The sequence below is a fragment of the Xyrauchen texanus genome, chromosome 32 (assembly GCF_025860055.1).
Source record: "Xyrauchen texanus isolate HMW12.3.18 chromosome 32, RBS_HiC_50CHRs, whole genome shotgun sequence".
NCBI classification, from domain to species: Eukaryota; Metazoa; Chordata; class Actinopteri; order Cypriniformes; family Catostomidae; genus Xyrauchen; species Xyrauchen texanus.
Window position 1 is genome coordinate 35,329,105 of NC_068307.1, and position 27,727 is coordinate 35,356,831.

The following is a 27,727-nucleotide window of genomic DNA, read 5'->3' on the forward strand; positions in this document are numbered from 1 at the left end:
ACTTTTTGTGTTTTTTTTTACATTACATATGTTAGCCAGCAGTTAGTGGCAAAAGATTATTTTTGTGTGTAATATGAGCAAGTTAGATGACGTGAAGTGAATCCGCGTCAGCCAGTGTCTACATAAAACAGCTCTCCATGATCGCTTGTATTACTACTACACTACTAAAGCTAGGAAATAGCTTTAAAAGGCTTTAAAGAACATTTTCAGCATTACAGCTCATCACAGCTGAGAGACACAACAGACAGATTCATTTTTAATTAAATGGTTTAAAATGGCGGCGGACATTGCGGATTCTATAGTGATCAACTCTTGCGCACCGGCTACCACGAAATAGGGAGAATGACCCCCGCTTGGATGCTATTTTTCCACTGAGAAAGCTGATCTTCAGAAAGCTGACAGCATCTCTACTTGGGAGTGACAACAGGTGATTGTACACGCTCCGTCTCTCTCTCTCTCTCTCTCTCACACACACACACACAAACACACACATCCATCCATCCTTGTTTATCCAATAACTTGTTAGAAACAGCACAACCATGATATTATTTCTGAAGTGACATTTTTTAATTACTAACAGAGGCTTGGACGCATCATTTATTTTGAACCAGCAACGACAGATTCTGATCATCGCGTATTTAAGAAAATAGTTCCATGCACAAATGCGTTTTTATGAGCGTGCTAAGTTTCTTTAAATTTGTAAAAATGTACTTGTTCATTGAACTGTTGTATTTAAGCAATATCACACTTGCAATCATGCTATATGGCCCTAAATCAGCACTGCAGTAATTACCTACGGCACTCGGCCTGTGGCTGAATCGCACTCTTGCTCATGTGATATTGCTTAAATATATGTGTGTGTATATATATATATATATATATATATATATATATATATATATATATATATATATATATATATATATACAAAAGAACAAATACAAGTATAAAAGCATAAAATATTATTTTATGAATATTAAATATGAAGCACATGGTAACACCATTAAGGGCTTGGTGTTCTTTGAAGATAAAATGGTTTGAATATATTTCTTGAGTTCTTTTTCAAAAACAAGAAATAAGGGCTTTTTATTACTGAATTTGCTTTGGTGAATGTAAAATTGGGCAAAGAGCAATAAAAGTTTGATATCAAATATATATATATATATATATATATATATATATATATATATATATATATATATATTTTTTCTTCTTCTTCTTACAAATGCAAATAAATGTATAAAAGGACAACCGCCCAAAAATGTGAAGTTTAGATTCACGTGGTGCATCGCTAAAAAAAACCAAAAAAAAACAGACAGTCTTTATCTATTTTAAACTTTTTTAAATATATATTGGCTTAGTAAAATATATGCAACAATAACTTGAACTTACTACCCCTCTTCTATGTATGGGATGGGATTTTAATATTGCTCCAGATAATATGCTTGATCGTATACCACCTAAAAATGCCACACCTATTAACTCTCTAATGAAAACATTTATGGAGAAATTTGACATGATATGGAGACAAAAATATCCAAAGAGTAGAATTTACACCTGGAGTAATAATGATTTTCCCAGACAGTCAAGAATTGACCTTTGGCTTATGTCTAAAAATGTAAATGTAGAGAATGTCTCTGTTAATATTTTTCCAACCCCTCTTTCTGACCACAAAGCTATTAATCTTTGTTTACACATTTCTACTTACTTTAGCATCCCAATCCATCCTATTGGAAACTTGTTCAGATACTGTTCAGATAGAGATTACTTATTTGATTAATATATTTAACATAGAAAAATTATATTTATATATATATATATATATTTTATCCCCTTTTCTCCCCAATTTGGAATGCCCAATTTCCACTACTTAACAGGTCCTCATGGTGGTACGGTTACTCACCTCAATCCAGGTGGCGAAGGAAAAGTCTCAGTTGCCTCCGCTTCTGAGATGGTCAATCTGCGCATGTTGTCACGTGGCTCACTTTGCATGACATCGCGGAGACTCACAGCACGTGGAGGCTCATGCTACTCTCCGCGATCCATGTACAACTTACCACGCACCACAAGTTTCAAAGTATTTTAGAGATTTTGGCAGTCGCATTGCTAGCAGTCGGATCAAACAAATAACTTTACAGATGAAGATAAATTAAAAATGGTTGATTTACAAAATAGGTTTATATATCAGATAATATATGTATTTGAGCTCATGGCTGTCAAAGACTGTGACTTACCTAGTATTTTTAATATCCCAGTAAAATGTCAATGTCACATATTTAGAAATTATTATTGTTAAAGGTCAGTTGAAAGGATGCTCTCTTGATTTGTACACCAAAATTGATAAAACAAAAAGGAAACTGAATCTCTGGCTCCAAAGAGATCTTTCATTAAAAGGTTTTTTAATGGAAAAACTGAACACATTATATACCAGAAACTCTGCAGTTATGAATACATATGAAAACGATGGCCTTAATTTTGTTCTATTATGTAACTAGATAAAATTCCAGCAGAATTATTAGCTTTTCACAAACAAGCACTTTTGTCTTGGTCTTTAATTTACAAGCATAATTGTTCTCCTCGCCTTTAATTTATTTGGAATGATAAATATATTTATTTAAAAACAAATATCTCTTTTATAAGACCTGGTTAAATAATGCGGATGGTTTACTATTGTCTTATGAAGAATTTATTTGACATTTTCTAATTACTCAGAGTACTCAATTGTTATTGGTTTAATCAGGACTGGACTGGTAATCTGGCATACCGGGCATTTTTCCAGTGGGCTGACGCACTTTGGGGCCAATCAGGGGCGGACTGGCCATCAGGAGAACCGGGCTGAAATGAGCCGTCGCGTTATGCAGAAAGGGCCACAAAACTGCGCAGCGATATGACAAAAGGTGGCAGTGATATGCAGAAATGGACAGCGATCCAGACCATCCACTTTATCAGTATTTCATCCGCCTTCCTTCTGGCTGGAGGTATAGATTATGTGCTGAAACACCAGTTATGATAGGAGTTTTGTTCCTATGGCTATACAAGTTTTAAACACATAGGTAATCAGCCATTGTGATGCCATCTTATGCTCTGGCATTAGTTGCATTTACATTTACGCATTTGGCAGACGCTTTTATCCAAAGCGACTTACAGTGCAATTATTACAGGGACAATCCCCCCGGAACAACCTGGAGTTAAGAGCCTTGCTCAAGGGCACAATGGTGGCCGTGGGGTTCACACCTGCAACCTTCTGATTAACAGCCCTGTGCTTTAGCCACTATGCCACCACCACTAGTTATAGTTGTATGATCTTGTATTTTTATTTTTTTTTCTATGTTTGTGATTGTTTTGATGGTTAATATGTATGGTGCTGTTGTGTTTATGTTTTTACACATCCACGGTGGAAACAAATTTCCAATTTGAGGACAATAAAAATGATCTATTACTCTGTGGCGAAATGTAAAACAATATATATATACACAGTGCATCCGGAAAGTATTCACAGCACATTTTATGTTACAGCCTTATTCCAAAATGTATTAAATTCATTATTTTCCTCAATTCTACAAACAATACACCATAATGACAATGTGAAAGTAGTTTGTTTGAAATCTTTGCAAATGTATAAAAAAAAATTCACAGCCTTTGCTCAATACTTTGTTGAATCACCTTTGGTACCAATTACAGCTTCAAGTATATTTGTGCATGATGCTACAAGCTTGGCACACCTATTTTTTGGCAGTTTCTCCCATTATTCTTTGCAGGACCTCTCAAGCTCCATCAGGTTGGATGGGGAGCGTCGGTGCACAGCCATTTTCAGATCTCCCCAGAGATGTTCAATCGGGTTCAAGTCTGGGCTCTGGCTGGGCCACTCCAGGACATTCACAGAGTTGTCCCATAGCCACTGCTTTGTTATCTTGGTTGTGTGTTTACAGTCATTGTCCTGTTGGAAGATGAATCTTCACCCTAGTCTGAGGTCCAGAGCACTCTGGAGCAGGTTTTCATCTAGGATGTCTCTGTACATTGCTGCATTCATCTTCCCTCGATCCTGAGTAGTATCCTAGTTCCTGCTGCTGAAAAACAATCCCACAGCATGATGCTGCCACCACCATGTTTCACTGTCGGGATGGTATTGGCCAGGTAATGAGCGGTGCCTGGTTTCCTCCAAACATGACGCTTGCCATTGCGGCCAAAGAGTTCAATATTTGATTCATCAGACCAGAGAATTTTGGTTTCTCATGGTCTGAGAGTCCTTCAGGTGCCTTTTGGCAAACTCCAGGCAGGCTGTCATGTGCCTTTTACTGAGGAGTGGCTTCTGTCTGGCCTCTCTACCATACAGGCCTGATTGGTGGAGTGCTGTGAGATGGTTGATCTTCTGGAAGTTTCTCCTCTCTCCACAGAGAAAAGCTTGAGCTCTGTCAGAGTGACTATCGGGTTCTTGGTCACCTCCCTGACTAAGGCCCTTCTCCCCTGATCGATCAGTTTGGCCAGGCAGCCAGTTCTAGGAAGTGTCCTGGCAGTTCCACACTTCTTCCATTTATGGATGATGGAGGCCACTGTGCTCATTGGGACCTTCAGTGCACTATTAACTGTGGGACCTTATATAGACAGGTGTGTGCCTTTCCAAATCGTGTTCAATCAACTGAATTTACCACAGGTGGACTCCAATCAAGTTGTAGAAACATCTCAAGGATGATCAGTGGAAAAAGGATGCACCTGAGCTCAATTTTGAGTGTCATGGCAAAGGCTGTGAATACTTATGTACATGTGATTTATTTAGTATATATATATATATATATATATATATATATATATATATATATATATATATATATATATATATATATATTATTGACAATAATAGTATAATATATATATATATATTATTGACAATATTCAGTATCCAAGTCCTTTTTTCACTATTGAGGTCTAATGTACTATTTGGCTTCACCAATTATCCAAAAGAAGAAAACTACTTTTATCTCCTTAATTTAATTATAATTCTGAATAAATTTGACATTTATAAATGCAATAGTGAAGTAAAGCTATATATTGACAATATTAGAGTCTCTGAATAAAAAAAGCTATAAAGATATTTGTAAATTTATTAAATATTTATTAGATTTTTATGTGTATTTTATGTTATATAATACAGTATGTTCCTACCTCCCCCTGGCACTTTTTTATTTTTGTTTTGTTATTTATTTATTTATTTTTCTCTTTTGTCATGTTGTATAAGTGGTTTTGTACACTCCTTGTTGTAGGTTTAATATGTTTAATTATACAAAGTGTATAATGTTGATGTTTATAGGTGCAATGTATAGATGCCTTCATATTTCTGAATCTTACATACTGCACCTTTTTTAAAAAAAAATAAAAACTTTCCTTCCATTCTGTGTAATGCTAGTGACGTAAAGCACAACATGTGTGACGTAATGCGCATGTTTCTGCTAGGTCAGTTGTTGTTTCGGAGGCGATCAGCGGTGAGTGATTTATCTTCGGCGAAACTGCAGATTACCCGCCGTTTTTCATTCAGTTAGACCGTATTTCACTTTTTTATATTAGAAAATGTTTTTATAGTGAAATAATGTTTGTAAATATTCATGGGATTTAAATATCTACCAGTTGGTTTCTATAACGTTAGCTGCTGCTATTAGTTAGCCAAGCTAAGATTGTTGTCAACATCATTGACATTTAACTATTAATTTCTATCTACTATTGCATCAGGGAGCAAAAATAGCGTTACAAAGCTTTAGGAATGATAAAAAGAACATTTTGTTTATGTTAGTTGATTTAATTTGGTTGGTTGATTAGAGCTTTTATTTTGCCCATCTATACAAAATAGATCAACTGTAATATCAGTCCTGTATATTTACTGATATTGGCTTTCTAATGTCTTATTATTTTTTCATACATTTTCTGTATATATTTATAGACTGTAAAACCCTCAGCTTTTTTGTATGAGGACAAAAGCTGCCTTTGATTTACAATTGTTAACTTTTCCCAGTGAATAGGAATGAACCAATAAATTGTGTTAAAAAAAGGTGCATTTTGTCAGTTTGACGCACTATTATTCCCTAGCTTGCATTTAATAATTTTCATGCTTTCTTAGGGTGTTTTCACACTTGGGTCCTCTTTAAAAAAAAACAAACAAACTCAGACACCTTTAAGTGGACCAAAATGTGAACAGAGTGAAAAAAGTACCCAGTTCCCTTACAACTCAGTCTACTTGACATTGTAATGCATTTGGGGAGTGCCTTCATACACAACCTATTTGAAACCTCACTATAATAATGGCAATATTCTAACATTGGCTATGGTGTTTGAGCCCCGCCTGTTATGGTGCAAAACTGATCACTATAAAACAGGTGCACAGACACTATTTCCTCAGAATTTCTTCCTTCAAGACAACGATCATCTCATCTCGAAGCCCTCTACCTTTCGCCGTCGATACACATGAGTCAGCGGATGGAATCTTCATGGCAATGAGTAAAATCTCTGCTCCCCTGCAGTACTCCGGTGAATATTTCTCTGCTTTGACAATTCGCTGGTGAATGGACCTCAGCATCCTGATTCTCTGCAGCACATCCGCAGGTGTAGAGTATTACATGATTCATGATTCAGCCTCTCGCACCTTCCCATCCGCCTCTTCTGTGATACCCGAGGGTTCACACAAGGAGGCACGGTGGGGCCACGAGGTTGATGCTCCGTTAACAGACAGCATCCCGCATAATTCTTCCCCAAAGTTCATAATGAACTATTCAAGTCCTGGCGCGCAACCTTATATGGCGCGCTCGCACAGTGACGCCATCCTCTTTAATGTGGATCATGGGAAAGAAAACGGTTATGCCCAATTACCTTCTGTGGAGGAGGCGGTAGCGGCACACTGCTGCCCAGCGAGTAAGATGTCCTTCCAAACCGTGTCGACAAACATCTGCTCTGGCAGGAAAAACTTACTCAGCAGCAGAACAAGCTGGATCGGTACTCCAGGGCAGAAATGAGTGATAAGGAAAAAGCCACTCTTTTGGATGCTCCAGCCGGCCTTTCTGGCAGCTCTATGAATAAGTTTGCTGAGCGTTATGTTGCAATTCAGCAGCAATCACAGGCTATGAGACACTTTATGCCCACACAGAGTATATCACAGCCGGTTCGCCCTCGCTCTGTTTCGATCCAGCACCTGACTGCTCACAGGCACCTGGGTATCAGCACGTGCAGCAAAACGCTCCTGATGGTCACAACCCTTTGAAGCGGAAAACAGAGCCTGCAATTCCCTCTGGGTCTGCTCCAAAAAAGGCTTGATTGGGGAGACACAAAACACTGTTCCCCATCTTCCCACTATTTTTTGTCTGGAAAGGAATATTGTTGTTCAAAATATTGTTCAAAATGTTGTTTCTGTGTCTTGCACTCAAATAAATGCAATAAAAAATGCAATAAGTGCAAAAAAGAATACAGCATTCGTTGCAAATGCACGAGATGCTCACACATTCTCAATAAAGAGCCCCTTTTTCCTCTTCAAAGCACACACATTATGTGCAACCGCTTCCCTATAGTGAGCGTTGCATCATATCATACGGTGAGAAAACCAAATTGCCCTCCGTCCAATTACGCGGATACATGGCAAGCCCTAATGGGTATTTCAGAATGGGTGTAAAAATTATCGAACATGGTTATACGATCCAATTTTGCCTGCCGGCTACCCCGTTTCAATGATGTTCTGTCATCCACGGTTTCGTCCGATGACGCGCCAGTATTACGAGCCGAAATACACAGTCTTATCGTGAAAACCTTTATAGAGATTGTGCCAAATTGTCAAGCTCAAAAACGGTTTTACAGCCATTATTTTCTTGTTCCAAAGCAAGACGGCGGGCTTCGGCCAATCCTGGATCTGAGACATTTTAATCGCGCACTTATAAAGCGCCTATTCCAAATGATTACTCAGAAATGGATCTTATCTCATGGACACCCACACGTTTTGCTTGCGTTGATAGATCTGAAGGATGCGTTCTTTCATATCCAAATTGTACAACATCACAGGATATTTTTGAGATTTGCGTTTGAGGGAACATCATATCAAGTCCTGCCCTTCGGACTGTCTTTGGCTTCTCGCAGATTCACAAAGTGCATTGATGCGGTTATCACCCCTCTGAGACTGAGCGGCATGCACATCTTGAACTAGCTCGACAATTGGCTTTACTGCTGCAATCAGAGGCTTTGTTATGCCAGCACAGACTTACTGCTTCAGCCATTTTACAGTGTCCATCGCAGTTCAAACTGGGGAGAACCTTTCCACTGAAACTTGTTTCAGAAAGCATTGGGATTTGTGGTGGCGGTGGACGAAATGGCTCATAAATGGCCGGCAAAACACAATTATGCATTTCCTCTGTCATATGAAAAGTCAGAGAGGACAAGGAAATGGTTCTATTAGTTTCACCGAAATGGCTAACCAGCCATGGTTTCCGGAAATGATGGAGATGATGTACAGCTCACCATGGGAAATACCACTGAGTAGGAATCTCCTCTCTCAGGCGCAAGGCACAATCTGGCATTCCCAGCCCCAGCTGTGGAACCTTCATGTGTGGCCCCTGACCAGGACTGACGCGTTCAGTCATGAACACCATTTTACAAGCCAGAGCACCATCCACAAGATGCCTCTATGCACTAAATGGAAGGTGTTCATTGATTAGTGTCTCTTACACAGTAAGGACCCAGTAAACTGCCCCATACATTAAATTCTAATATTTCTTCAAGAGCGATTAGACACAGGACTCACCCCGTCAAAGCTCAGTGTATGTGGCAACTATATCTGCGTATCACGCATATGAAACCAGCCCCTCTATAGGCAAGCATGATTTAATAATAAAGTTCCTTAATGGAGCAAGACTATTAAACCCACCTCGGCCGTCTACAGTTCCGACTTGGGACTTAACTTTTGCCCTTAAAGCTCTCGCAGGGCCCCCCTTCAAGCCTTTGGACTCTGTTGATATGTGCATGCTGTCCATTAAGACTGCACTACTGCTGCTAGCTCTGGCCTCAGTAAAACGGGTAGGTGACATGCATGCATTATCAGTGGACAATTCATGTTGAGTTTGACCCAGTCTTTCAAGAGCCACTGTCAAACCCAGGAAAGGCTATGTACCCAAGTTCCTGACCACACCCTTAAAAGCGCAGGTGGTTCACCTTCTGACCTTCTTCCCTCCTCCATTTAATTCAGATGAGGCATTCATCAATCATTGCATTATTTATGCCCTGTGTGGGCGCTACATGCATACATTGAGCGCACCCACCAGTTCAGACTGTCTGATCAGTTCTTTATATGCTATGGAGGATGCACAAGAGGAATGTCCGTCTCCAAGCAAAGACTTGTTGATGCAATTACCCTGGGTTATGAGTCGCAGGGTCAGTCTTGGTGTTAAAGCACACTGGACTAAAGGCATGGCCTCCTCATGGGCATGGACGAATTGTGTGTCCTTACAAGACATATGTTTTGCAGCAGGATGGTCCTCTCAAAACACATTCGCAAGGCTTTACACCCTAGACGTAATGTCTCTTTCTTCACAAGCCCTCTCTGTTTTGAGCACTTGCTATTCATTGGCCATATAAATATATACTTATGCCCTTCCCTTTAAGTAAGGTCTCCCCATCATTACACAACCGCCTGCATTCAGGCCGTTATAATTACCATAATGTCACAAGCACTTTCAAAATAATTAAACTCCCTTCCCGACTGGGTTCATAAGGAGTTAATTATACTATATGACTATAGTTCATATATTTGTTATGAGCGTTCTTCTCCTGGCCATCATGAGGATCACTCACAGCGACATGCTCATGTCAGTCATCGTCCCATAAGACTGCACCGCCATGTTTCCTCTCGGGGAAGTTATGTCGTGTAGTGCGGCGTGTAGTGTGGGATTCTGTTTCCCATATGCGTTACTACGCAATGTCAAGTGGACTGAGTTGTAAGGGAACGTCTCGGTTACGTATGTAACCTCAGTTCCCTGAGACGAAGGGAACGAGACATTGCGAATGCTAGCCACACTACAAGACTCCCGAGTTCTTGGAAATGGTGTCTATGCACCTTTTTTTTTATAGCGGTCAGTTTCGCACCATAACAGGCGGGGCTCAAACACCATAGCCAATATTAAAATATTGGCATTATTATAGAGAGGTTTCAAATAAGTTGTGTATGAAGTCACTCCCCATATGCGTTACTACGCAATGTCTAGTTCCCTTCGTCTCAGAGAACCAAGTTTACGTACATAACCGAGACGTTCTCTTTGCATTCACTCTATTTGTGACCTTGAAAGTGGGCTCAGATCTCTTTATAGTTCACTTGACCCATTACAGGTTCTCAGTTCATTTTGCATTCACACTGTGTTGTTTTTGTAAAATGTATGATAATTATTATTATTTTGTCTATATTAAATGTTAAGAAGTCTCAGACGCAGAGGCAACTGCGATTCATCCTCTGCCACACAGATTGAGGCGAGTCACTAGGCCACCACGAGGACTTAGAGCGCATTGGGAATTGGGCATTCCAAATTGGGGTTAAAAGGGGGAGAGAGAAATAAAATACCCTTAAAATGAATAATTTGCTTTAGTACAGGTGTCTTTGTTCAATAAAACATATTTTATTGATCTTCTACATCAGAAAAGAACCGTATTACATAGTGTAAATATATAAAATCTTGCTTTTATAAATTAAGAGGGAAAAGTAATGCATTAAATTGAATGAATTGTATTTTTTTTAATACTGTATTTAGAGGCAAAATTCAAGAAATTCAAACATGGATTATGGTAGATTAGTTTTATTACCAACCAAAAAATATGATTGGTCATGGTTTTATCTATTGACAGCATCGAGCAACATCCATTCATTGAAAACAATAGTAATATATTCGTATTGTAATCTCTAACTGTTGTGCCATTCTAATGTGGTCTGGTTAAGCAGTTTTTATCAGCAACTTACTCTGTCATCTCCATAGAAACAGAATAAGTGGCTTGTTGAGTCTCTTCTCTGCGCATCATCATTAATGGTGTAGGGTTACCTCTCAGGGTCAAACATGTTTGGCATTACGCGAAAGAGAAAATCAAGCGAGCCTGGAGCGCTTTGTGTTCACCATGCACGTTATTAGAGAACCAAACTGCAGGCTGCAAGCGAACCATACCACCTCCCGAGATGATCTTGGTTTGGTTCACTTTAAAGGGGTCTGAGATAGTTTGGATTGTTCACATATCAGACCCCTTAAATGGACCAAGTGTGAAAATGCCCTTAGATTACAGTTATTTTCAGTTTCATGTTGTTTTCATTGTCTGTATAGTCAAATGAATTTCTTGTCTGTAACTGTGTTCAGAACTGAACAGGTAGAGGATGTTGCGTCTACGTTGCAAGGCCAAGAATGGGACCCATCTAATGCAGGGCCTTACACACCAGTCCTGTGTTCAGGAGCTAAAAGACAAGATTGAGGAGTTAACAGGAATACCATGTGATGTTCAGAAGATCATGGTGGGCTATCCCCCATCCAGCCTGGATCTATGTGATGGCGAAGCCCACATTAAAGATTATCCTATCAAATCAGGTTTGATTTTTAGGTTTAATTAGTGTCTGATTGGCAGATAAAAAAAAAAGTGGTCATACCAGCTAATATATTTTCCAAAATCTACAGACCGCCTTGTCAATAGATAATGCAAATTTTCAGTTTTCTTATATTGTTAGTGATTTTGATGGTAAAAGGAAACACATCCAAAAAATAACCTTGAAAAGGTGATCGCATCATTATTTTATTTTGAAACAGAGGTCTATTACTAAAATCAGTTGACTTCAGCACCCCTTGTTGCATTATATGCCAATGGTGTCAGTCCATATAAAATTGGGTAAAATCCCATAGAAATGTGGCTCCTTGTGTAAACTGTAAAATGCCACAGATTTTCAATGGTCGAAAGCCATCGGTCATGTTTTTTGACTCACATCTGGTTTGTGAAATTAGGTATTTCTTTAGTCATTTCTTTAACCAAAAGCCAGCATAAAATTTGAGCTGGGGAATTTTGGTTGAGTTGACACTGAATGACCATGTGTATTATTTGCTATAATTAAATTACTTTATATATACAGTGCCAATAGAAAATCATCATACCCCTTTGGAATAGTCCCTTTCTTTGTCTTGCAGACTGATATTAAAACCCCTTTTTCCAGCTTTACTTACAAATTGTGTCTTACAACATTGAAGTACCAAAAAAAAGGGCAACAGTTCCAAAAATGTTTAAATGATGAAAGATGAAAAGTGTTCATACCCCTGGATTTAATACTTCATAGAGCTATCTTTTGCTTTAATGACAGCCTTTAGTCTGTTTGGATATGTCTGTACTGACTTTGCGCACCTAGATTGGGGAATATTTGCCCATTCTTCCTTGCAGAATTGTTTGAGTTCAGTCAAATGGCAGGGTGAGTGGCAATGGACTGCTCCCTTCAAGTCCATCCACAGGTTTTCTATTGGATTTAGGGGCTCTGACTTGGCCACTCAAGGACTTTGACCTTCCTATCCTTAAGCCAATGCCTTGTTTTTTTGACATGCATTTAGGGTCATTTTCGTGCTGAAAATGTAACCACCTGCCCATCTTCATTTATCGAGTAGAGGGGCCACAGATTTTCCTTAAGAAATTGGGTGTATGGGGCCTGATAGCTCAGCGAGTATTGATGCTGACTACCACCCCTGGAGTTGTTAGTTCCAATCCAGGATGTGCTGAGTGACTCTAAGCAACCAAATTGGCCTGGTTGCTGGGGTATCCTCCTTGTGGTCACTATTAAGTGGTTCTCGCTCTCAATGGGGCATGAGCATGAGCCTCCACATGTTGTCAGAAGCGGAGGCAACTGAGACTTGTCCTCCGCCACCCGGATTGAGATGAGTAACTGCGCCACCACGAGGACATAGTAAGATGTGGGAATTGGGCATTCTAAAATTAGGGAGAAAAGAAATTGGGTGTACATGGCAGCATCCATTTTTCCTTCGATTCTGACTAATTGCTCAGTCTCCACTGAAGTGAAACTCCCCCACAATATAATGTTGCCACTATCATGCTTCATAGTAGGTATGGTATGTTCTGGGTGGTGTGCTGTGTTTGGTTTTCTTCAAATATAGCATTTGGAGTTCAGTCCAAAAAGTAGGATTTTGTCTCATCTGACCATAAATCCTTTAGCCACTTGGCATTTTTTTTGTGTGTGTGTGTGTTTTTTTTCCCCCCACAAAGTGCAAACGAGACTTGGTGTTTAACTTTTTTTTGAAGAGGCTTCTTTATTGCTGCCATGCTTTGTGCAAAGCTTGGGAGATTGTTGTTACATGCACAGAAGGATCAGTCTCAGTCATAAGGGCTTGTAAGTCCTTAAAAGTTGCCGTTGGCCTCTTAATAGTTTCCCTGATCAATATCCTGGCACGCTCATCCAGTTTGGAGGACTGCCCGATCTAGGCAAGGTTTTGTTGGTGCCATGCACTTTCCACTTCTTAATAATGCTCTGAACAGTACTTGGTACTGAACAGGCATAGTTTAAGTCTTTGTAATATTTGTATACCCTTCTCATAACCAGTGCCTTTCCACAATTTTATCCAGAAGCTCTTTTGAAAGCCCCTTTCCAAACATGGTGAATTTTTGAATTCTTTACCATGCACTACTAGTAATGGAAAGGTTTTTATACTGAAGTATTCACAACCACAACAGTTGATGTCAGGTGGAGGCCAATTAGCCAGATATGTGTTCTGAAAGGTGATTGGTTGCACCTGAGCAAGTTAATGGTTACTCTTATGCCTCCTACACACGACTTTCAAAGACGTCAGATTGTGGTACCGTTCATATTACACAACTGTCTGTCTTGTCATGGATGTCATAGCGTTTTCAAATTACACGACGGATCGGTAACTGGTGAACAAATTACAAAACATTTCTCTATTGAAGAACGCTCGATGACTCTGCCTGGACTCCAAATTACTTTTTCACAGCAGAGTACATGAACAGAATGCATGATCATATGTTATACATTTCAGAATATGATGTGTATTTTTTTAATCACCTAAAGGCATCATATATTTTATTGGTTACAATATGAAAAAGTACCTCATACCGATATATCTACCTATTTGCTGTACAAAAGATATAGCAAATTCTCTCCAATAATTCTCTTTCTCCACCCGGTTGTGGTACAGTTCAGATGAAACATCAAATAGGCATTGTTGCTCCTGCCAATGTTCCACAAATATATCCTCAATTTCTTCAGTCCAATGAGACTTTCTTGATACTGCAGCCATGCTAGTTGATTTTCTGTTGCAGGTACATCAGGACTCCTCCCACTGAAACTTCCCATGCCCCGTTTCTTGCTCTCTCATTGGCTGTAGGTAAAAGCTGCAGTTGTATTCAGTCAAAACATATTTCACATTGCATGTTTTTTAATCGCAGACAGGTCCAGATATTTAACATTCTAGATATCTCACTGACATCAGCGACGCTTCTCTGAAATCGCTTCTTTGATAATTCAAACATTGCGATCGTCGCTCATGGGAGCGAGCTCTGATTTGCCTACGATTTCTGCCTTTTGTCAGCGATCTCCACAAAACTTGTGTAGTGTAAACGCTGCATTAGGGGGCTGATCACTTCTATAAACCAGGTATTTCACTAATTAATTTTGTTATTTAATGTTATTTTCACTTTGATGTTGAAGGTTATAATGTGTAAATACAGCTGGAAAATTTTATATTTAATTTATTTACATTTTCATGGTATAGTGTGACAAATGATAAGGGTTTTTACAAGTTATGATGACTTTTCATAGGCACTGTTTTGGCATTATATTTGTCATCGGCCACCCTGCTCTCTAGACATGGGTATTGTTATCAGCCATTTGAAAAACCCATATCAGTTGGCCACTACTTGAAATAGAGAAATGATTTGTTTATAAAGCCATTCAAATTATGGACAAGCATTTATTTATGAACAATGTATTCTAATGGTCATTGACATTTTTTTGTGTATACTGTTGGCTTCCTTCTTGATAGGTGATACACTGATTGTAGAAGAGGAAAAGAACAAACCCAAACCCCAAACACAATCTGCTGTGACCAAAGGGCCCAGTCTTGACCTGGGCCCTGTCGTAGTACGCCGCGTTGTTCCTGCCGACAACTCTTGTCTGTTTACAAGTGTGAACTATGTGATGGAAGGGGGTTTATACGACCCAGCCTCCGCCCCTGAAATGCGAGTGCTCATTGCACAAATTGTAGCCAGTGACCCCACTGCCTATTCAGAGGCAGTACTGGGCAAAACCAATGAGGACTACTGTGGCTGGATCCGTCGCGATGACACCTGGGGCGGTGCCATCGAGGTCTCTATACTCTCAAAGTTCTACCAGTGCGAGATTTGTGTCGTTGACACTCAAACTGTTCGTGTCGACCGATTCGGTGAGGATGCGGGTTATACCAAACGTGTGCTGCTTATTTACGACGGCATCCATTACGACCCGCTCCAAAAGGTGGTGCCTAATTCAGACGTTCCACCGCAGACTGTGTTCTCCACAACGGATGACATCATTCTGGCCCAGGCGCTAGAATTAGCGGATGAGGCACGGAGGAAACGGCAGTACACAGATGTAAACCGTTTTGCGCTGCGCTGCATGGTGTGCCAGACTGGCCTGGTGGGGCAGAAGGAAGCAAGGGAGCACGCCAAGGAAACCGGACACACCAATTTTGGGGAGGTGTGAAACCATTTGCTTTGTTGTTGAAATCACCCCCAAATTTACTACACCACTGCCACGCCACTTGACATGGTACCCGCTCCTTCACTGCTGCCTGTACCTCTACCTCACATTGTCTAGCAGCTTCAGGAGACTTATCGTGGAGAGTTCCACTATAGAATTTAGTATTATTTGAAGTAGTGTTTTTGAATCTGTTGCCTGACATGACAACGAAGCCTTGGTTCAAACCAAATTTTAAAGGGATTCTCCACTGATTTAAGAAATCCTGTTTGTTATATAAATAAATGTATCGTTTCATGTTGAAGGAATAGTTCTCAGAAAAATGGAAATTCTGTGGCATAATAATTGTTCATTTTCAACAAACAACTCATAGTCATTTATCTTTTCACAAATGGATTTTAAAATGTTTCAGAATGTGGCAAGAATGCTCCATTATCTCTAAGTTAATCATGGCATTGTTGTATTTATATCACCCATGTTATTAAGGTCATATCGCACAGTTATGAATCGTGTGATGGCACTACCTAAAGTCTTATTTTCACTGGCTCTATTGTACCTGTTACTTGATAATCACATAGATCAAATTTAAGCTAAGACGAGATGTGTCTGTTTCTGAATTCTTGATTCAGTTTTACACACCTTCACAGTGCTAGTAAGATTTGCAAAAGCATGGATTTGACATTGATGTGGATAACAATGGTGCTGACAGAAGAATCTCACTTAACTGCTTAGTGAATTTTTCCTTGATGGGCACTTAATGTAACACTAAAAGTGTTAATTCTTTCTCAAGTGGCAATTAAATACTGTAAGGAAGAGTGATTGTAGTGTATTTTAAATAGAGAAATGTGTCATATTTTACATTTTCTTGCTCTGTGTGCAAAGGCACATTTAGAGGGGTGATATCTGAGTTGTAGGAACACATTTAGTGTGGCAAAGTATTATAGTGTATTAGTGTGTGGATGAACTTTAGAAATAAGAGACTTTGCAATGTCTGAGGATATACATGTGCCTGTATTTTCAGTCAGGAACTGTCCTCACGGTTATTTACTAGTTTCCAGCATTGTTTTTTTTTTTTTTAAATGGTGTCATGGTAAGGCCAAAGGACTTTTTGTTTTAATTTTTGCAGTGTTTTTTTAAATTGCTGTAATCATTGTTTTTATCACACCAAGGTATCTTTGAGTGAGAAACTGCATGCACAGCACTCACTGCTACACAATCACTGGTTATACTGGGTTAATGATAAATAAACTTGAATTGATATACAGTATATACTTGTGTGGTTGTTAAGTGTACATAGAAGTGTTTTGCCCAATATATATAACTCATTAGTGCTGCTGCTTAAGCAAGCGTCATTATGTGTAATTGCTCAAACGAACGATTATGGATTTGAACAAACTCCTAACCATGTTGGTGCATAACACTAGAAGTGTTTGTTACAGACACGAATAATACCTCCAATTATGTGGTTTGTTGAGGGTAGAGGTCACCCGAAAGTGTATTTTGTAGATACCGATAACTAAGGTGTTGAAAAAGGCCTATAACCAATTAATCGGCCAATAGTTTTTAAAATCGTTATATAGAATGATTTATAAAAAAAAATGCTTCGTTTTTTCTTACTATGATGGGGCACAGAAAAGAGTCCTAAATAAATAAAATCCCAGATGTAGTTTATTGTTCAACCAAAATCCCAATCATGAAAAAAATAAGATTTCTTGCATAATGCAGAAAACACTCGGATTCTTATTTTGAAATGGTGGAGGCTTGGCTCTCTTGCAATGCTCTATATTTAAGTGTTAACCAAATTATGCATTTTATAGCTTATATATTCACCAGATGAACGTGTATACTTTTGTGTATATACTTTACCAGATAAAGTTGAATGAGAAATAAGGTTTATTATTACTATTCACAAGATATGAATTTCAAGAAAAGTTGTACTGACGTGGCATGTTTCCATAGTCACATTTATCATTCAATGTCCTTCATTTAGATTGATTATCTAATCAAAATAACAAAATATGCATTGAAGTGAGGATAAAAAATATGGATGAATATTGTCAATGATGTAAGACTTGAGGAAGACGGAGGAATAAAAAAGGAAACTCGGAATACATTTTTTGCCAATAACTGATAGTTCCAAAGTATCTGCACCAATTATTCTGTGAAACTGATATATCAGTCTACATCTACAGTAGTTGAGAGGTGTGTTATTACTTTACTAAGCGCTCAGGCTTAAAGTTGCACTCACTAATTTTACTTTTTTTTTTTTTTTTACATTAATTTTAAAGGGATTCTCCACTGATTTAAGAAATCCTGTTTGTTATAAATAAAAGTATTATTTCATGTTAAAGGAATAGTTCTCAGAAAAATGAAAATTCTGTGGCATAATAATTGTTCCTTTTCAACATACAACTCATAGTCATTTATCTTTTCACAAATGGATTTTAAAATGTTTCAGAATGTGGCAAGAATGCTCCATTATGATGTGGATAATAATGGTGCTGATAGAAGAATCTCACTTAACTGCTTAGTGAATTTTTCCTTGATGGGCACTTAATGTAAAAGTAATTCTTTCTCAAGTGGCAATGACTATTAAATCAGATTTTTGCCTGGCGGAAGTATTTTCTAACTGGTATGTCTGTGGTAATTTCTGGGATTCGGCAATATTTTAGAACCCTAGACTTTTTTTAAGTGGTGGTTCAGTAAATTGAAATGTTGACAGCTTTAATTAAAATATTTATTGCATTAAAATAATCATTATCATTAAAGAATGTCTTCTTTCTGTATTAAACCAAGCATTGTGTCATGTCTCTGAGGCACTTCACTGATTTTGTACCTAGAATTTGTATTTTTTTATGTGCACACTCTCTATAATTTTTGTCATTAATGTGGACATTTGTGTTCCTTTGCTGAGAAAGATATTTTACCAAAATTGCATGATTTAAAAAAATAAAAAAAAAGACAATAAAGTTTTGTCCATCAGTCTAAAATCATCCCCTCACACCAACCATTTTCAGCCCATAAAATGTTTTGTTCCATCAATGTGCCATTATTAACCAGGAGTGACAGCTTTCTTCAACAGTGTGGTGCAAAAACAGGCAAGAAATGTCATAATTTGTTTTCATATTTTGAAGTGTATTATAGTAAGATGGGTCTTGTCTACCTCAACCTCAACAACTCAACCCCATCACATGAAATTAAGATATTAAAGTGAAAGTGAAAGAAGCATATGGTGGGAGAGTTGATTAAAAATCAATGTATTGTTTGTTGAGCACATCCTGTCATGTTAAGGGCTAACACAAAAATATAGGGGTTTTAATTAAAATCTGAATTTAATATATTTTTTAACGAATATTATGAGACATCACACACAGTCTTTGTAGCTTCACAAAAAATATGAAAACTGTAATAAATGTTACGTTTGCAGTCTTTAAATTACTTCATCACGTGCAAATTCCCGGGTGTCTAATGCGGAATCGTGGGTTCAGCTCACAAGGCGTGAAGGACATACTTATTAATATGATGCCCTTACTCAAACCCCTTATTTAAACTTAACCAATCAGAAGAGTGTGTACACATGATACGAAGATGTTGTGTGTGACAGAAGGAAGTAAATGTTGCGATTTAGATGGAAACGATGTTCAGAGACATCGAGTGCAGTCGAACCAGATCATAATAATTAGCCAAATTTAGAAATGTCACACGAATCCTGACGATTTCGCCGTGAGAGTGCTACAAAAAATAGAAATAATAAAGGTCTTTGATGCCTGAGGTGGAAAAATATGATTTGCTGGAGGTTTATTTTGTGCTTAATATTGTGGTGTATTCAGACAATTATATAAACAATGTAGTTTTTTCCAAGTTGAAATATTACCAATTCCCATGAATGGCCCATATACATTTGCTGCAGTTACACCGAAATGCGATAAACTTAATTACAAGCCACAGAAATACAGTTTAACTACATATGTGTGGTGTAAGAAACATAATGTATCCCAATAAGGGAAACGGGATCAATGCAGTTCCCGTTGATGGGTTTAAACCAATGCTATTTTTAGACAGTTTTAACAACCAGGATTAGGCTGTGATCCTCTTTGAAAGTTTCTGTCATCATATAGCCTAGCATTAGAAACGTGTGCTGAAAAATATAGTAGTTTAATGCGCAAACATGGTGATATTCATATGTCATTACGTTATAATGTAACTTTGTAACACTAAAGGCTGGAATTATTCAGCGCTCTAACCGGTCTCTTCTCTGATTGGTTGTTTCCGGAAATAGAAGAAAATGATTGGTCAAGCATTTTCAAACGTACAGATTCGCCTTCAAGGTAATCTGCCCCCGCGGTACACACCTACCAGAGTCTGGAAGCACCTAGACGTGTTTGAATTGCTGAGTTGTTAACCAAACCTACTCTGCACTGGAGGTAAGCTTTTACTAATCATTCTTTTTAGGTTTTCTCAACCCTTACTCATTATGTTTAAATTTAAATTAGAGTGGGGGCAAATAATTATAAAAGATTTTTAAGAAAAGAATGCAATTAACCTTTTTGGTGAAATGTGCTGGATCATGTCAACTGAAATAAAATGTTCTTAATATAATATGATTTTATTATTTTAACCCGTTGAGCAATTATTTATTTAAATCAAAGGAAGAAATAGACAACAAAGAAATCCTTTGTTGGATCTGTAATTTTCTTTAGTGCCACATCTTATACCCAGTTGCTGAAAAATGTTAATTCACTTCTAGTGTAATTTGATACTGAACTCTTAAGAGCAGATAACACAGATCCGTTTTCTTTATTATGCAATACTGGTCGCATTATGACCATCCAAAGCGCATATCAGAGTAATAACAAAATGACAGATAATCTGAATCACTTTATTACATAATAAACCAACTGACCTTTTGTTTTATAATGTCTGAAAAATGGACCTTGCTCTATAACTTAGTAGGGCACTTAAAACTTAGTAGTTTTTTATGCATTAGATTGCTTTTTTGATTTTATTTTTATCAAATAATTTAAACATATAAAATCTTTAATAGCCAAAACACACAATAAGTTAAAATAGATCTGTGTATGTTGATTATTATATCCTTTATAAACCATACTAATGCATGCACCCCCAACCCCCCCTTATGTTTGCATGCAATCAAACAATAAATCCAACCGCTGAATCATTATTCAAGCCATATTCAAATGTAAAACAATGAGAGTATTTTACATGACAACTAATAACACAATGTGTGTTGACAGCTTACATGGGAACCATATTACAAATGTGACTGAGTTAACATGTTCTTGCCAAACTAAAATTAGAAACAGAAAAGGGATGACTTTTCAAACACACATTTTCAAACTGGTTATAAGCTAAGTACTAAATATTCAAAAGTTAAAAAACTAAAATTGAGATAAGCTGAACTTTGTTATGCATCTGAGGAGCTGTGTACTCTAAATTACAGGTCAAATCCTGCTTTAGCTTGAAAAACAGGTGGTTTTGCCATTCATGCTGGACTTGGTCCAACTAGATAGAGAGTACACTCACACATATAGCTGCAAGAAGCAATTATGGGGCCAAGCACACTTATGGCATCAAGAAAAGATGTATAAAAAATATAAGTAGAATTGCTTATATTACCGTACAATTAATTATATCTTTTTACCAATAGGTGAGGATGTTACCAAATTTATATGGTGCTGTCAAGGTGTGGTGACAATAACGCATACACATTTTTATGTTAATACGCCAAAGCATTGCCTAGATTCAGCCTCAGATCCTTTTAGGAGTCTTGCTATCTATTTCATTAATGCATTCCTCAAGAACCGTTTGGTTTCTCAAAAATCTTTTGATATATTTGTGTCATGAGTTTCCCTAAAGGATACATGCCAAATATCATGCAAATCGGACGAATGGTCATAGAGTTGTTCGAAGAAGTACATTTCAATTAAATTCAAAATGGGGGAGAGGATGAATTGCCGACCATGGCAAATGTGTTATTATCGTACTTGGCGTGACCCAAGGGGTTTGTTAAAGTAGGTGTTTTGGAAAATGTTAAATGCTGGAAAATCTAAAGGGCAGAGATTAGAAACAATCTATGGAGCGCAACAGTTCCAGCAACGTTTTCAGCCATCTGGATTCTGCAAGTATTTTTCCTATATCCCTTCCATAGACTTTTCATAAAATCCTCCATAAAAGAGTTGGACCAAAGCATAAACCAAACCAACTAGATCCAAGGTGAATTGAAACATTACACACTGTTTTAAGGCAAAAAAATATTTGAAAATCTGACAAAAAGACAAAGGTACAAGCAGAACCCCCACTCCCTATCTGCATATTACGCAGTCTGCATAGGGCACCAACTCCATAGGGGAGCATCATCTTACACTAGGGGGCACAAGAAAATCTACTGGTTACCTTTCCTCGCACGTTATACGTTAGTCAACAACCTGATAGCAGTCACAGAACACAGACTATCGTCTCGCAGCTTGCACCATGCTTCACACATTTACACTATAAAAGACGATTTAAATTAAGTTGAATTACGGAAAGTCGAATGTATCAATGAACAACCTCAGAGCTCATGGTAGGTCTGTCTTAAAGGTTTATAAGTTAGAGTTGAAAATCAGTTAGTGTGGAAGAAATTAATGGGATTTTTACTTCTGGAACCAGACTTTTGTGCTCTATTGGGACTTGGAATTACCCAAGTAATAAGAAAGAAAGAAAGAAAGAGAATTTATTTCTAGGCCTTAAAGGTGCACTCAGTTATATTTTCCTTATTAAAAGTTTAACTCTTAAAGACATGAACTGTATTTTTGCAATATATGTAGGAAATCACGACCACTCACATTAAAATGAAGACTCCAGTCATATCAGTAACCTTAGAAAAGCTGTTTTATTCTACATGGTTATAATAGATGACCCCCCCCCCTCGCTGGACAGATACATGGGGCACAAAATTTGGTCTTGCACACCTGCTCAGAAACGTGTAGTTGTGCCCCTGTCAGTATCCGTACTGTTATTTGACACTTTCACTGATAGATTTAAGTAATCATGGCTGACTGTGAATACTAAATGTCTACAATGGCATCTGACTGAAACTGCTGCATCCAAGCCACTAGGTGTCAGTGTAATTCCAAGATGACAAAAGCTACTGAGTGCACCTTTAAGGTTCAAAGTTATAGGCCGAAACATGTGTGGAACTTTTCTACAGTTGGTGGTACTAGAGGGTTTGAGTTAGAGACCCCAAATTAGGGCAGATAAATTTGAGCGTGTCCTCTATAAGTGTGCCAAATTTCATAACTTTTCTACATACGGTTCTATGGATGGCCATAGACTTCGAGAGTAGAGTAATAATACAATAAAACATACAATAGGTACCTATGCACCATTGGTGCTTAGCCCATAATTCTTTGCCCTCTTGAGCTTGTTTAGTATCAGATGGTCATTGATTGCTAGAATATTGACTGTATACACTATAACTGCTGGCAAGTGATGAAATTTGCATTGATATTTTCCTATTTGTATTTTTAGGGGAAATGCAACTTTATCTACGCTGTTAGAGAGCTGTCAGTTTAACATTTTCATCATTTGCAATGCCCAAAAGTGACACATGGCAAGATGGCAATGCCCTTGACATGATGAGAGAAATGGACAGTACTGGCAGCTGCGACAGTGTGGTCAGCTTCAACTTGTGCTTTGTGAGACAATTTATTTTATGACATTCTACATGCGATGTTACATTTAAATTCATCTTTGATTATTTTCATGTACAGTGAGCCCAAAAGGTGGACACAGTTTGGACACTTTCTGGTTGTTAAACGTCAGTGGAACATGTCCATAGTTAATGTGATGAACTACCCCTGTTTGAACTTGAGGGGAAGTGACTTCATACACAAACTAAAAATCACCTTGTGACCAGTTGGTTAAAATTAATAGCAAAAATTGCTCAGAAAAGTTCATTTAGATCTGAGAAAAGCTCTAGCAGCATTTGTATGCAAATGCAACTACATTTTATATTTTGTTATCTAATGCAATGACATACAGACATTTTTTATTTGATCAATTTATTGCTCAGTTGTATAAATTATTTTAGGAGCCACTATTCATTAAAAGCAGCCCAACTATATCAATTAGCACACTTGTAAAACAGCAAATATTACTATCATCCACAAATTGCACTACCTCCAGTTTCACATGATTGATGTGTTTCAGAGTGATGATGATAGCCTGGAGTACCTCTCTGCTGAGGAGAGGGCTTGTCTCATGTTTCTAGAAGAGACCATTCAGTCATTGGATACAGAGGATGAAAGTGGACTGTCTAATGATGAGTCCTATAAATTGCCAGCACAAGGAAATGTGGCTACTAAAGCAGCCCACCTCTCAGCGTCAATAGGATTGAAAAAGCTCTCTGCTCAAGGTGTTGTATTTCTGTAGTATTTGAGACTTGCCAAAAAGACAAAAAATGTATTGTTTTTGCTCATGTCACTCTTAACTTATATAAAAGGAAATATTTTCAGCATATAATAAAAGTAAATAGTTACTTTTGAACTTTGAAGCTCAAAAAGGACAAAAACAAAAAAACATATGTCAAAAATATTTCCTTTTGTGTGACATAAGAAAGTCACATGGGTTTGGAACCTAAAAGGAAGTAAATAATGACAAAATTGTTGAAATTAACACTGCTGATTGTTAAGCTCAAGTAATACATAACTTTGTACAACTTAATTAATATAAGCACTTTAATAAAAATATAAGCTTCCCATTTCTGCTTTAAACTCTCCAGAATGATTTGCCCCATATACTTCTATATACTTCTCTGGGTGTGCATTAATTTACATGCAATTTAGTTGATTTTTTCAAACTGACGAACAAGTTCAATTTGTTTTCTGTGGTAGAGCTTTACTTGTCATGTCATACATTACAAAAAATATATCCCTATATTATTTATTTATTTTGTCTTGTAGATGTTCCCAAACTCCACTCTGAGGATCCATTATCATCTGGCAGCAGTAACTCTAGCAGTGAAATTCTGAACTATATGGTTCCTACACCATTTGTCCTTGCGAACCGTAACTCACAATTCCCAGCCAGAACTGGACTGGCTGGATTATGTAAAAAAGAGCCAAGCAATGTGAAGATAACTACTGAAAGTGCCCAGCTGTTTCAGGAAGATCCACAGGTTCCTTCAGAGGTCAATGTAGTTGTGATACCACCGCCACATAAAATCAAAGGGAATAAAGGTTCAGTCATTCAAAAACCAAATGACCAGAGTTCAGAGAAATTGCCCCATAGAGGGCTCCTGTCTTATGAGAATCAGGTGCAGCTGTGCAAGAGTGCATCCATGCAGAAAACCAATACAGATGAGCCCAAAACGGGAGAGGAGTTTTCTACAAATCTTCATCATTCTAATGAGGGAAGCACTTCTAGATCCAAAACCCTTAATCAGAACTCCGAGGCAATGGAAAGTAGAAGCTCCAAACCCACTCCCCCTCCCGTGGCCCCAAAACCTAAAATGAAAACCCCAATGAACCAGGAAGGAGCAACAGTCCCCTCAAACATGTCTTCCTCTGGTGTGTTACCAGTGGATAAATCAACAAACCCAGAGAAAGTGAGACTGGAGGCTCTTTGTAAGTTGGGTCTCCTCAAAGAGGAAGCATCTAATTCGAGGCAGCACATGATAACAGGACAGAACCCAACTTCTCAACAATTGAAGCATTCACAATCCCCTGCAAACTCAGTGCAAAACCAGTCTACAGGTGAACCTCTTCCTCCATGTGTCACAGCAAGACCTGGAAACCTGATAAACCAACCAGTGCTCAGTTGCAACCCTCTCCGTCAGAGGTCCATGAGTGATCTTTGCACAGCCCCTTCACATCCACAACATGCCAGTATGACTTCAGCACGGAAAGCTGCGACACTGGAATGCAATGGGATGGAAGGACAAATTTGTACATCCAATCATGGGTCCTCAAGTACTAGCATCACAGACTTAAATACACATGGAACCAAAATCCACCTCAGAGACACTCAGATGGATGCTAGTGAGTCAACACTCGGTAAAGCCCAAGAGTCTCAGCAAGTATCCTCATCCCATTCCAAACCTACACATGTTGTTCTGGTCCACAGCATTGGAAAGGATCGGAGAGAGGCCCTACGAAAACTAGGGTTGTTGAAAAACTGAGGGTTGTTGACCATATTTTACACCCTGTTTACACCTGATGCGAGTGGCACGATGTATCGTGTTAAAAGCAAATCTCCTCTATTGTAATCAAGGTCGCATCACATTGCGTCGACTGCTTAAGACTGATGACTATAATGATATATCACCTGGATGCCTCTGCCTAATGCTGCTCTGAAGATTTACATTATATGTTTACTTTTCCAGGTGCTAAACTTCCTTGAATTTTGAACTGGCTGTGTAAGTAGATTAGCAATTAGCCTTAAATCACCTTTTGGTGTGGTTTTTAAGGCCCTGTTTTGCGGACCAGTTTTACAGATTGTTTCAGAAAATAAATGTATGCTTTTTACTCATTGCAAAAAAAATCTAGTTTGAGTCTTTTTGCGCTTGTTTTATAGTATCAATATCTAATAATCCTTAAAACAAGACACATTTTATTGAGAAGTAATATTGCATAAGATATTAAAGATACATTCTCTGAAAATAAGCTTAAATATATTATGCAGTGTTGCTTCGCAAGTAATTGTTTGATGTTTCAAGGATTTTTAGACACAGTATTTTTATTAGAAAACAAGTGAAAAAGAATGATTAAAAACTCAAATACTGACTATATTTTTACTACATGATTACTACATATGCTTGAACGGAGACTGTAGAACTCGATGAATCCAGGTTGTCTTTACCCCTGCCATTCCTCTCGAAGATCATCTATCAGTCAAACTCCTCATTTTACCCGCTGTTCAGTGAGATCTGACACAGCACTTCAGTGGATTAGCGCATTGTCTTAGCTTGCGCCAACAGACGAGCGTTCATGTTACCTGGCCTCTCAGATTCATCTGTCATTAAAGTTCTTAATCTCAGAAAGTGACCTAGTTCATGACTTGCACTGAGAATGGCTCCTTCTGTTGTGATTGTCCCAGTTACCAGTTGCCCTTTCACAAAGATCCAAAGACTAGCTTGTCTAATTGAATCCAAATATAAACAACAGAAATTCTAACCTTATTGCCTTAACTTTAAGAGCTAGCAATAAAGGATAGCAATTTTTAACCACTGATGGAAATCAACACATGTTTTTGTTTTATTTTTGTCATTGCCTGGTTACTATACTCCCTTTAATCATATAAGAATGTAATCGGCAGAATATAATGCCTAAATCATAATCATGTCCGAGTGCAGTGATTTGCATAACCAATAGTTTAAATGTTTCCGGCTGGGGTGCTTGTGGTTGATAGTCACACCACATCTGAATGTATCATTGTGAAAATATAGTGCCTAAATCATTGCTAGTGGTGCAGAAATCACACACTTCAGCTTAAAATATATTGTTTCATGTATTGTGAACTTGATTGACTCTCATAACCTGTAAAAAAAAAACTCAAAGTATCAAGTGATACTCCACCTGATCTCAGTCAGCGTGATTGTAGTTTTACTTACATTGATTTTCTGCTGACTACAAGTCACTATCACCAATGGATTATTAATCAAAGTTACATCTCATCTTATCTCAGTTCGAATCCAGGGCATGCTGAGTGACTCCAGTCAGGCTTCCTAAGTAACCAATTGGCCCGGTTGCTAGGGTGGGTAGAGTCACGTTGGGTTAACCTTCTCTTGGTCACCATAATGTGGTTCTCACTCTCGGTGGGGCACGTGGTGAGTTGTGCATGTATGCTGCAGGAATAGTGTGAAGCCCTCCACACGCACTAGGTGCAGAAATGCGCTCAACTAGCCACATCATAAGATGCATGGATTGATGGTTTCAGACGCAGAGGCAACTGAGATTCATCCTCCACCATCCGGATTGAGGCGAGTCACTACGTCACCATGGG

At 38.1% G+C, this 27,727-nt stretch overlaps 2 protein-coding genes across 2 annotated transcripts; both read left to right on the plus strand.

The window, feature by feature from the left end:
• Positions 1–5,430: 5,430 nt before the first annotated feature.
• On the plus strand, positions 5,431–16,978 carry LOC127625729 (ubiquitin thioesterase OTU1). The gene is made up of 3 exons (XM_052101093.1): positions 5,431–5,477; positions 11,349–11,573; positions 15,033–16,978. Exons 2-3 carry the CDS (start codon positions 11,366–11,368, stop codon positions 15,728–15,730), a joined length of 906 nt encoding a protein of 301 aa, XP_051957053.1. The 5' UTR covers positions 5,431–5,477; positions 11,349–11,365; the 3' UTR covers positions 15,731–16,978.
• A 3,107-nt stretch (positions 16,979–20,085) lies between these two features.
• Positions 20,086–26,996, plus strand: LOC127625723 (specifically androgen-regulated gene protein-like). The gene is made up of 4 exons (XM_052101085.1): positions 20,086–20,148; positions 23,255–23,421; positions 23,936–24,140; positions 24,688–26,996. Exons 2-4 carry the CDS (start codon positions 23,317–23,319, stop codon positions 25,902–25,904), a joined length of 1,527 nt encoding a protein of 508 aa, XP_051957045.1. The 5' UTR covers positions 20,086–20,148; positions 23,255–23,316; the 3' UTR covers positions 25,905–26,996.
• Positions 26,997–27,727: the final 731 nt, after the last annotated feature.